A 12,691-nucleotide genomic window follows, 5' to 3' on the forward strand; every position below is an offset into this window, starting at 1 on the left:
TTGCTGGGCGCTGCTGGGAGGAGAATTCAGTGAGTGCCATAATTTTCTAACACATCAACAGCAAATGTCAGTTCACATGCATTTTAAAGCAAAACTGAGAGCAGCTCTCTCTCTCTCTCTTTCCCCTCACACACACAGCCTTCATATTTGACATATAGCACATGTTGCATTTTTGTTCCCCATATATGGAAAAATAGTTTCTGAAGAACTGGTCTAACTACACTGAACTGGAAGTAAAAAAAAAACAATAAATGAACAAAGGGCTCATTTTCTTTTAGTCATGTGTGTGAACGAAGCCCTGTTTTATTGAGTGCAACATTATTTAAGGAAAAAGCACAATATCTTAAATGTCAGTTTATGATCATTCCAAACTTTACACATTATAACAAAGGAAAAGTCCGTTTTCACTGATCCTCCTCCTGAGGGAAGCTTGAAGATAAAAGGTGGGAGTGCACAGTGAAATAAAGTTTGAAATAGGTTTTCTCCACAAAAACTTTTAGCAGTGTAGAAATTCTGCATTGTAAGGCAAATATGAAGAATGTCATCCTTGAGTCTCAAAGAAAGCTCAGTTATTCCACCAAATAGAATGCACCCATACTGAAAGTCAACTTATTCAAAAAAAAAAATAGGTTGATGCTCTATTCAGTAGTTAACATGGAGAAAAAGAATTTCACATTCTGTTTGTATGTTCAACTGATGCAGCCAAGATCCTTCAGGTTATCTAAAAGCGCTCATTGGAAAACGCAGATGGGTTTAAGTGTCAATCAGCTGCAGTCTGCTAATTTGGTTGGAGGCCTTCGCAAATGTTTGGTGCCGATTGCAAACGACAGCCAGGCAAATTGGAATAATACAGTAGCCCACTGTTTTGGGATCAGCTCTTGTACAGGAATAAAGGAACAGGAACATTTGTAAATAAGGGATCAAGAAGATAATAGTCCACAGCCAAAAGGGTACGGACAGCAGCCGTGTTTTTAAGGAGTGCATCCAGGTCGTTTCTTCTCTCAGTTTTTCAGGAGGTTGCTGAATATGCTCCAGTGCTAGTCTGTTGTAAGTCTCATTGATTTCAAAGACATAGTAAAAGGCTGCCGCACTTGCTATTAAGTATAATCCCACACCAATCCATCCCATCCTCTGACGGAAGTTCATCATTCTCCATGCTCTGAACCTTAAAAAAAGGAAAAAGATAATCAAAGCACTTAAAGAAATATCAGCTTGTCATGTTACAGGATACGATTTTCTAAGTGTAGCTGGAAGTGTTACTGGGCAAATACTGTTTTTGCTCCTCCCCCCCCCCAACATCTCCCAGTAGGAAATGTAATGTGCAAAATGCTAAAGACAGGGTGTTAAATTTTCAGCAGAAGTGAAAGAGATGATGAGATGGTTGGTTTTGAAGACTGATCCCAAGTGGATATAAGCTGCAATCTTCAAAGATTTATTCTACAGTGCAGCCAATTTAATTTTACTTATTAATCAGGTTTTTATCCCATGTTAGGCTACATTATTCCCCAGCATTCCAGTTTAATCAAGGGGGCTGGGTGTGCAAGATGGTAAGTGGCTGGTGGGCCCCTCCCTCAACAGATAAAGCTGGGGTTTAGAGGAGAGAGGTTAGGGAGGGGTGATGTGGCAGAGGAACAAAGCAGCAAGTTGGAAAGCCACAGAGGCAGAGCAATGGTTGGTTTCTGTTCAAAACCAGGGCTGCGGCTATGGGAGAAGCAAGACCCTCTCGGGGTGCTGATGCTGCGGACCCCTCCATCATAGGCTCAGGATGTGTATATGTGTAAATAAACCATATATCATAAAGACAACAGAGTCTTCACTGTGCCTCATTTCCGAAAGGAAACACAAACCCCAGGTAAGCACCTGGAAATGATGGAATCTTGCACCACTCAGAGATTGGGATGGCATGTAACAATATGAAGCACAGTTGGCAATGGCCAGCAGTGGTTCTCCAGGGTTTCAGGAAGAAACTTCTCCAAGCCCTACCTAGAAATGCTGGAAATGAACCTGGAACTGACTGCATGAAGAGCAGATTCCCTACCCCTGAGCTAAGCCCCTCCCCAAAAACCTGAGAGTTACCAGCCAAACACAAACTTGACAGTTTCAGGAGCACTGTTCACTCTTTACAGAGTGGAAAAGGGAGTAAGAATTGGTGTAAGCGTCCTTTGAGAAAACCTAGTGGGAAGCAAAAGAAGAAGTTTGGATTTGATATCCCGCTTTATCACTACCCAAAGGAGTCTCAAAGCGGCTAACATTCTCCTTTCCCTTCCTCCCCCACAACAAACGCTCTGAAGTGAGTGAGGCTGAGACACTTCAAAGGAGTGTGACTAGCCCAAGGTCACCCAGCAGCTGCATGTGGAGGAGCGGAGACGCGAACCCGGTTCCCCAGATTACGAGTCTACCACTCTTAACCACTACACCACACTGGCTCTGTGTACAGAGGTTGCAACACTGGCCCTTCGGCCCATACAGTTAACACTAGTCGGGAGGAGCTAGAAGAGATGTGAAGACCGGGGGGGGGGAAGCCATGCCCCCACCCCACTCCCATTTTTTTCTCTGTTTTCCTCTGGGCCTTCGCATCTCTGGGGACTTGGAGCCTAAACTTATGCACATTGCTCTGACGGAGTGGGGTGGATAATACCATGTACGAGAGTGTGTGCTCCCTTTTGAAGAGTACCACAGACACAGCAGCTGTATTCCTTAACTGTCACTTTATGAGAGTTGCATAAATCTCAAAGTTGTATAAATATCACATGAGATCTAAGACTAGCTTACATGGCTTTCAGTAAACATCTGCAGTCAATAGCATGCACCCCTCCAAAAAATCCATGTACATTAGGGATGGGGAACCACATGCCCCTTAAGAGCCTTATTATGTGGCCCCTGGAAGTCTCCCTGGGTCACATATACCCTCTGTATTCCTAAGCCACACCCTCCTCGAGTGTTTGGCATGGCTGGAGTGTGACCTCCTCCTGCTTCTTGTTTCTCTGGATAGAGGAGTGGCTTGTGTGCAAGGACAAAGAAACTGGCTTACCACACAAGAGTTAAGATTTACATTTTTATTTTTGCTCTGCTCACTTTTACTTCTGGCTTTGCCAGCCACTGGCATGTGGCCCTTGAAAGGTTGCCCAGAAGGAAATGTTGTCCTTGGGCTGCAAAAGGTTCCCTGACCCTGATGGGCATGCTTACAAGTGAATGAAGAGCAATTTTTCCCAAACACATATCTCCAGTAATTTTTGGACCACAATTCCCGTCATCCCTGACGACTGGCATTGCTAGCATTAATACACTAACACATCATCAACAGGTTGTTTTTTTTAAGTCAGGGCAAAACTTGTTCCTATCCAGCCAACACAGTTCCATGGAGCTCCTCAGGGCAAATCTTTCACCACATCATTGAATCATTGCATTCACAAAAACCACAGCAACTCTATCTTTGTAGCATGTGGTTCTCACCAGTCTTTCCACACCCAAGTGCCTGGTCCCGTATTGCGGCTGCTCTCATGTAGAAGAAACAGACTACCGTGGTTCCGCGGGTTACATACGCTTTGGTTTGCATACTTTTCAGGTTACGAACTCCGCTAACCTGGAAGCACAACCCAAAGCGCGCACGATTTGCACATGCGCAGAAGTGTTTTCACGGTCTGTGCATGCGCAAAGTGGTTTTTCGGTTTGAGCATGCGCAAACCGCGTTTTTCGGTTTACGTACTTTTCGGTTTACGTACAGCGACCCGGAACCAATTAAGTACGTAACCCGAGGTACGACTGTACTCTGCTAACCCAGAAATAATGCTTCAGGTTAAGAACTTTGCTTCAGGATAAGAACAGAAATCGTGTTCTGGCGGCACAGAGGCAGTGGAAGGTCCCATTAGCTAAAGTGGTGCTTCAGGTTAAGAACGGACCTCCGGAACGAATTAAGTACGTAACCAGAGGTACCACTGTACTGGGCTAGTGCTTTGAACCTTAATGGTTTTAGGCTGGCGGTTACCCAGAAAAAACTGTTTTCTTGGCTAAGTACTGTTAAGAAGCAAGTTTAAAACAGTTCTCCATTCTGCTGTGTGCTTCCTCCTCCTCTTGCTTTCTGATTCTCAAAATACCACACTAGACTTCCAAGTTTATCCAGTCTTCTGCAAAAATGAAAAATCAATGAAGTTGCAACTTTTCCTTTCTTGTTTTTGACCGAAAGAGAAACAAGTAGCAGGGAGACCTTCTGGCTGGTCCCTAAGCCTGCAACACGAGCAGTATTTATTGTGGCTAGAAGATATCCCTGGTGCAAGGTTCTCTCATTTAATTTCATCTTCTGACCTAGACAAAAGAACTGGACTGGATCAGAAAAGAAAAACAAAAGGCCCACTATAACATGTGCTTGAAATAGACAGTCACTGGCTGAGGGTGCAGAGGAGGAAAGAGGAAGGGGAAACCATCCATTATGATCAGTTGCTTGATGACTGGAAGTTTCTTCTGACCATTCTTGGGCGCGAGGGGGGAATGATACGCCTGTCTGAGAAGCAGGGAAACTATTTGTGTAAGCTCCCAATTTGGACATGCGGTGGTATTCCACTTAGTTTTACTCACTGAAATCAACTGACCCAACTTAGTGATGTTCACTAATTCCAATGAGTCCACTTAAGGGTAAAACTTAGTTGAATACCACCCAGAAAGAGCCACGAGCTTTGCTAAAACTGAAGCACACTTGGCATGCAGTCTGCAGAATTTTTATTACTCTTAAAACTTCTATGCCTTTCAGGCCAACACATTTCTCAAAGCGGTTTACATGAAGCGAAACCATGATCATAATAAAACACAATTAGAAAACACAAACATGGAAGAGAACAGTCCACAACACAGACCCGCATCTAAGGAAATGCAGCAAACAAAACCCTGCAGGTATACAAAGGTATTCATCGACCAATGGAAGGGGATGAAAGAGGGGGACGGTTGAACCTCCAGAGCAGGCAAGAAATTCCATAATGTAGCTGGGGACACAAAAATATTAACACACACAAACCACAGAAAATGATTAGAACTTAACTCCCTACCTGTCAATCACTTAAGGGAAAAATATTTAATACATCATAAAATAACTTCTTGATTAAAACAAGCTAAAAATAGCAAAACTATAATATTTGTCAACTAACATGAATAATGAAAACTCCCTAAGTATCCATTGCTCTAAAATCCAAAATAAAACTACTGTAAACTCTGTAGTGCAGCTCATTCTTGATCTTCAGTATGATGGCAATCCTGAAACAAGATTAGCAGCTTTGCTGCCAGTTTAGGAGTCTGCCTGTATACAGTGGTACCTCGGTTTAAGAACCTGTTTACGAACGATTCGGTTTACGAACTCTGCAAAACCCAAAGTAGTGTCCTGGTTTGCGAACTTTACCTCGGTCTAAGAACGGAATCCGAACGGTGGAAGGGCACCAGCGGCGGGAGGCCTCATAAGGGAAAGCGTGCCTCGGTTTAAGAACGGTTTTGGTTTAAAAACTGACTTCCGGAACAGATTAAGTTCGTAAACCGAGGTACCACTGTATTTGTAAATGTGCATATCACAAAGGCCCAGTAGATCTTCAGTGCTCCATCTTATCAAAAGGAAACTAAAGTCCAGGGGCAGAGTTACACAGTTACGACCACTGAGGAAAGTAGAGAACATTAAGTAACAGTTTTTCAACTGTACTTGAAATAAAGAATTATCTTTTAACAACTGTAAGCTGCAGAACTTGTTTTACCAATAATCCACACCACCTATCTTCTCTCGCCACAGCAGTGACATACAACTGCCAGCTAATAATCATGTGACTGTCATTATCATTCACTGCTGCCTGATCATGAGATCTACAAGCACATTTTAGTCAGAAGAATAATCTGTAGAACCAAGCTTCCCCTCAACCACTGGTCATCCCCAAATCTTTAGGAATAAGCAACAGGATCGAGTAACTACCAACACGCTAAAGGTTGCCTGTTGCCTACAGTATAAAGTCAATTCACATATTTGAGAAGTCCCTGCCAGATCTTTGCAAATGTCAAAACCAAACGTCTTTTTACAACCTTGTTTTTCAAACCATGACCACAATGAACTTGGAGCAACGAATATGCAGCCAGGTTTAGTTCTGGATTTCTTGGGAGGGCAGATCTATCAATGGCTATTAGCAACAATAGCTGTGATGCCCCCCATGGACAGAGGCAGTATAGCTATGAATGCTAAATGGAATTGGGGTGTGTGTGTGTGACCAAGACAGGAGATCCACCACCACCACCCCTTGTTTTGAACTCCCAAAGACATCTAGCCAGCAACTTTTGGAAACGGAATGCTGGGCAAGATTAACCTTAGCATGACTAACAGCTCAATACTTATCTTCCCATGTTTGTGTCTATTTATTTATTTAGACCTTCAACCGGCTGCTGCTAAAGGATCTCATTACCAAAGTGAATACTGTTAACACAAGATGATCCAGTGAAAGTTCACTTTGGCCATCCTTGCTCTGCAGTCGCCACCCCTGGACAACACATTATGAAACCTGTCCATCAAGCCTCTTTCAGTTATGCTTGCATAGCTGCAAAGACCATTTACAATTTTGCAAAAAAAATAAAATAAAATGTTTTTTCAAGGGCAATTCTGAAGCACAACTAATTAAAGAAATATACTGGGAACTCGGGCACTCTGATAAGTTGCAGTGGAGGTCATGCCAGTTTTATCTGCGTAGCAATTCTAAGCATACAATACATCTTTCAGCTGCAAAGGTTGCTATAGGAATGGGAAACACATTTAAAAGGCAGCATTTCAGATAGCTCACCATGACAAATTCATTTATGTGCACAATGCTATTTAGTGCAACCTGTGGCAATGTGTTTATCATAGTGTGGAACTGGTATACTGCAGCAGCCAAATTTGGAATCTCAACTTAGCCACACTGACTAGAGCTGAAGTGAGCAGGATTCAGTCCTTGCATGGTACACTTTTCTTTCTCTACTAGAAGCTTTGTCTTGCTATTATTGTTATTTGTTAATCTCCTTCCATGCATGTCCCAAGATAATGTACAAAAGGTAACAAAACAATTACAGAACACTTGCAAAAGTAACAGATGAGTTTTTAAAAATACATAAGGATACCTATGGCTGAGACCTATCCATTCAGCTGTGTTCCACTGAAGTGTTTTAGAGTACATACTCAGGATCACTCAACAGTTAAGGCGTGACAAATCTATTAAGTGAGTTGAACTATGCATTCATCCTTAAGATTGTAAGTATTTTGCTGGATCAGACCCAAGAACCCTAACAACCATGAGCAGCAGGAAGCTGACTGAAAATTGGCCAGCTGTCTACAAGTGGAAAATTGTCTTCTCCCCACTTCTGCACTGGGGGAAAGGGTCAGTGTCAGCCCTGCAACGACTGGCACATTTACAGTATCAAAAATACATAGCATAATCTTACAACTCGCGTCATTTCCTATGGTAAGCAAATGCTTAGGAGGCAGCACACTGCTCATTTCACCAGCACAACACAAAGCAAACATGTTAGGCCAACACTGCTGGGACTTTACAGGATATCTATACCTTGAGCAGTTTGTCCCTGGGCAATACAGTACCTTTAGGATGCTCACCGTTTTAACAAACTCCTGCCCCAATTGGGTTTATGTACAGTTCATTTTGTCTCCAAAACAAGTTGTAACACTGGTATCATCAACAACACCAGGAGTCAAAGGAATTTTAGAATGCAGAAAAGAAAGGCAAGAAGAAACAAATAATGACATTCTTAATTATCCTGGTTTTACTTTCCTTGCTCTGCAGTTGACACTACCCTAACCAATCCCATCTATTCATGATAAAATCAGTTATGGGGCCTTGGCAGTCTTTTACTTTTATTACACATGCACCTGCATTCTTTTAACAAAGCTTAAAGGCTCAAGTAACAGGCAAAAGTAAGAGAATGAGAAGTCTTAAAAAGTTTGATTTTCACCTTGCCCACTGACACTAGTACAATAAAACGTATCACCTTACTAATATTACCGGTATGTGCCCCCTCTGCCCATCAGGTCAACAGCAACTGCATTCTGTAATACTAGTGCCATAGCAGCCACATTCTTCAACCTACCTATTTTGAAGTAACCTTTCCATATGAACGCTCACTGAAGAAGGACTAATACTTATCTAAAGAACTAGAGCTATATTTTATATAGTAGCATCTTTGTCTTATCTGTCAAATAGCTCTTCTCAAGTCTGTCAAACCGTTTTTTCAGTTGAACCCAAACAAATGATTCTACTTCCTAAATTGAGATAGTAACCTACCCTCATTTTCCTTAATGTAACCTAACTGCCTAAAATTATTCATATCCCACACCCATTTCCAGAAAGCTCATGGGTAGATTATCACTCATTCAATTCCCAAATTACATTTTAAACCGCTAACCACAAACACAATGCAACCCAAGCATTAAGAAGAGGAACCGTCTGCACGTCTCTATTCCTCCCCCAAGTCACTTCTCCCAATTTTGCCTTCCTCAAAAGGCTGGCAGTACCTCATGCCCATGCTTCCTTCTAATCCTTTCCCAATGGATCCCTTCCTATTCCCCATAACTCCCCAAAACTTAAATCTGACCAGCACGGGTATGGACTGAGATATAAATAATAGTGCCTCTCTGGGCATGTGCAATGCAACCATTTGGATGTTTTGATTGTTTAGCTGCTTGTGCTTTCACTACCCTGAGCTCCTGTGGGAGAAAGGCAGGATGGGAATTTAATTACTCAAGCAAAACTGCTTCTAAACAGAGGGGGGGTGCGCATGTGTCGTCGTCGTCGTCCCCCCAATTTGGAATGGGGGAAAAGAGCTTCCAGTAGGGAACTGGAACTTCAAAGCAAATGTGAGCAAAGTGGCCTCTTTCTCGGGAATGGGATTTTTGTTGGGGGGGGGAGGCTTTTGTTGTGGGGGGGGACAGAGCCTCAGATTTGTATTTATTTTTGTTCACTGGGGGGCATGTGCCCCCCCTTGGCTACGCCCATGCTCTCACACTGAACTCGAGACAGGACTGCGCTCCGTCTTCCTCGGCAGGCTGAACCTATGGAACACAGTAGGACCGCAGAATCGTGGAATAGGAAGGGGACCCCGGGGGGGGGGTCATCTAGCTCAACCTCCAGGCAATGCCCTTTTGCCCAACGTGGGGCTCGAACCCGCGAGTCTGAGGTTCAGAGCCTCACGCTCTACGGACTGAGCTGCCCCGCCAGCGGTTGCGAGCGTGTCCCTGAGCCGGGGCAAAGCGCGCTGGGGAGTGACAGAGCAGCAGCCTAGAGCCCCGGCACCTCTTCGGCCCTCCCCGCTTCAGCCTCCCTCGGGCCTCCCGAGCCCTTACCTTCCTCCGCCGGGAAACACGGGAACGAGCAGCCAGGAGGAAGGAGAGCAGGCGGCCCGACCCTCGTCACCCCGCCGCCGCCTCTCCTGCCGAGCCAGGGCCCGCCTCCTCCAAGCTCTGCTTCCGGTGCCGCGCGACATAGCTGCAATCACGTGAGGAGGGTCGAATTGCCTGGCCGAGAATTCCCGCTTTTACGGGCTGCGGAGGCGCCGCCAAAGGGGCGCGGCTCCTTTGGTCTACGCACCGCGTCCTCCGGAATGTTTTCGACATCCTTGTGTTTCCCCCCCCCCCCTCGCCGCCCCGCTCCCAGGTGTGTTATTGCAGAGGCGGCAGCTGCTGGGAGGCAATGGAAAACAAATCCAGGCGCTTTGAAGATGCCGCCTCCGCGGTGCCCCCCCCCCCACGCTGCCCTTTTGTCAACCACCCAAGGAGAAAGTCTGCAAAGAGCGGGGTGAGGGAAAATAATTTGTTGTATGGTTTTCTCGTTCTTAGCATCTCCCCCCCCCCCGGAATAGCAGGCAAAGAGGCTGCTGCAGGCAAAGAGCAGGACCGTTGCTCGCTAAGGCATACTGATAAATGGAATGGAAATTTGTAAATAGTAATACAGATCCTATTTCCGGGTTCTGTTTGAATGCTGCCATTTGCGGGGTAGGAGCGGAAGGCTGGAAGGGAAAGCAAGCCGTAGCCTCACTTCACTGTAACGCATGCATTCGTTTGAGAAAAGAAAAGTGTCGTTAGTGCTTCATTGACACAGACTCGCTCTTTATCCAAGCACACATACACACCCCACGTTCCTGAGCAAGATCAGTAAGCTCGGGTTTAAGTCACTCTCTACCACCCCATCCCATAATGTAGGGGGGAAAGTTGTTGTTGTTTAGTCGTATCCGACTCTTCGTGACCTCATGGACCACAGCACGCCAGGCACTCCTGTCTTCTCACGAGGTGGCCAAAGTATTGGAGCCTCAGCTTCAGGATCTGTCCTTCCAGTGAGCGCTCAGGCCTGGTTTCCTTAAGAATGGATAGGTTTGATCTTCTTGCAGTCCATGAATAGGAGGGTGGGAGACCATTCGAAAGCTTTCAATTTTAAATACCTACCGAGCTGGTTCACAACAGCGCCAAGCCGCCAAGTTATGATCAGGCCACAAAGTTTGCCTGCTTGCACCACCAGCATGTGCTGGGCGCCATGAATAGATTAAAAAAAAAAAAAATCTGGTTCAGCAACATTTACTCTTACAATGCAAAAACAGCAAGAGACACTTCTCCCAAAACTCAGCACCTGAATCACATACCAAGCGAGCCCAGCTCAGCTCATATATCACAATTTGAGCAACTGGCTCAAAAAATTACCAACCAACGGACTGCAACATCACACACAATTTTATTGTTTTATCTTTTGTGTAAAATGTTCAAGATGGTTTTTTTAAAAAAAGAAAAGAAAATCAAGCTGTGCATTTTATGAAATATATAAGCAGAGAAAACTCCTTGCCACTTTCCCACTGCAGGGGAACCTCCAGCCTAATTAAGCTTACAGACCTCATTACAGGTAGGTAGCTGTGTTGGTCTTCTGTAGTCGAAACAAAATTTTAAAAAAATTCCTTCCAGTAGCACCTTAGAGACCAACTAAGTTTGTTCTTGGTATGGCATGCACACGAAAGCTCACACGAAGAACAAACTTAGTTGGTCTCTAAGGTGCTACTGGAATGATTTTTTTAAAATTTTGTTTAGACCTCATTATGTCAGCCTAACTACACCTGCAGGCTTCCCCATTTGATGCACAATGTGGCTTAGCCCAATCACTCCCACTTATTTGTCAACTGCTGTCAGGTGGAATGGCAACAGAAAAAGGTGCCAAATTTTAAAAGTGCTGAAGGCATGCAGCAAAGGAAGAGGCAGAGTATGCTCTTGGGTCTTCCATTGCAGCCACAGGCTTAAATTTGAATTGTCTCATCTCATATTATGCCCCACCACCTGCCCATGGAGAGTGGGCCAGTTCTGAATCTGGCCCTCTTGACTGCATCTAGTTCCTTGTTCCTGCTTTCCCCCCCAAGTACATAAGAAAAGCATTTCTTCTTATTGTTATAGGTTTGCGGGCGCTTAATACCCGGGTTCAGTAAACGTTAGGATTTAATTAGAGCTTGTGTGTTAAAACGGGATGCCAGACCTGTGTGTTTTAAGATGTGTATTAGACCGTTTTTAAACCCTCTGAAATTAGCATGTGTTAAGGGCTAATTGGGCCAAGCTGGTGCTAATTAACTCAGACTAATTACCTCGGGGTAATGAGGTGTTTTGCACAACAATGTATCAAAGGAACTCGCCATAGAGGGCAAAGAGGTGGTGCCCCTTTGATCTCAGAGATGAAGCCAAGAGTTCATGGACTGCAATTCAGAGTTAAGTAACAGAGTTAGGAAGCAATGGTTTGTGACTCCAGTAGCGTAGGAAGGGGTGGGGTGGGGGTACGGATCCGCCCCGGATGTTATCATTGAGGGGGGGGTGACAAAATGGCCAACCAGCTGGGAGGCGAGCGCGCCGCTTCCTCGGTGCCGGCACTCAGCTCCGAGTGCGCTGTGTGCCCGTCTCCTGACGCTACCATCCTGAACTGGGGGGGGGGGAGCTGTGGGGGCGAAGCCTGAATCCATCCCACTGATGTGGGGCGGGGGCGAACTTGGAAGCGTAACCTTCTGCAGGAAAACACAACATGCACAAACAGGCGCCCTGCAGCAGCGAGTATCTTTCAAAGCAACGGAGCTAGGTGACTAGGAGGGTGCCAGAAGGGCGCAGCAGCCTCCACTCGGGGCTGGGGTCGCTCCAGTGGCGGTGGGGGTTGGCTGCGCGGTGCCTTTGTTCTCGGCCGCTTGCCCCGCCCCCTTCCGCCCCAAGTGTGTTGGATTCACGGGTGAAAGGGAAGGAGGAGTGGGGGCAAAGAGCAACGAGCAAGGTTTGAGAATACTGTAGTGCTTGGGTCTGCTTAAGCAATGGAAGAAGCCAGAACCTCTCAGGGTAAGAATGCTCTGGACTCCTCCATATTAGGCTCAGCTTGTAAATATATGTGTAAATAAACCATATAGCATAAAGAAAACTACAGCCTCTGCTGTGCCTTATTGCATCCTTAAATTTTGATGCTTAACGAAAGCAACACCAGAGACAATGCTGGAAAGTCCCTGATATGGCAAAATCTGTTGAGGGTCCCTCACCCCCCCCCTGCTCCATAATAACAAAAAGGCCTTCTCATATGCATTGGAGGTGACACAGTCTTTCTGCATGCCACATTATGTGAGAGCAAGAGAAATCTGCGCTCATTGAAAGCCATTCAGGCAGCAAAGGCACCAACCCTGAAGGTTTTCCCTCCTGTTC

At 45.2% G+C, this 12,691-nt stretch overlaps 1 protein-coding gene across 1 annotated transcript; it reads right to left on the bottom strand.

The window, feature by feature from the left end:
• Nucleotides 1-264: 264 nt before the first annotated feature.
• TMEM251 (transmembrane protein 251) lies at nucleotides 265-9,498 on the bottom strand. Its single transcript, XM_033140744.1, has 2 exons — nucleotides 9,341-9,498; nucleotides 265-1,165 (listed from the first exon to the last, which is right to left on the bottom strand). The coding sequence occupies exons 1-2, from the start codon at nucleotides 9,478-9,480 to the stop codon at nucleotides 754-756; spliced, it is 552 nt and encodes a 183-aa protein (XP_032996635.1). The 5' UTR covers nucleotides 9,481-9,498; the 3' UTR covers nucleotides 265-753.
• Between the last annotated feature and the right edge of the window lie 3,193 nt (nucleotides 9,499-12,691).

The sequence above is a fragment of the Lacerta agilis genome, chromosome 1 (genome assembly GCF_009819535.1).
Source record: "Lacerta agilis isolate rLacAgi1 chromosome 1, rLacAgi1.pri, whole genome shotgun sequence".
In the NCBI taxonomy this organism is placed as follows: domain Eukaryota; kingdom Metazoa; phylum Chordata; class Lepidosauria; order Squamata; family Lacertidae; genus Lacerta; species Lacerta agilis.

Excerpts from the sequence above, each read along its gene's own strand:
- TMEM251 (XM_033140744.1), bottom strand. The coding sequence starts at position 9,480 with ATGTCGCGCGGCACCGGAAGCAGAGCTTGGAGGAGGCGGGCCCTGGCT. Across the intron at positions 1,166-9,340 it reads GTGTTTCCCGGCGGAGGAAG|GTTCAGAGCATGGAGAATGA; the intron begins GTAAGGGCTCGG and ends CCTTTTTTTAAG.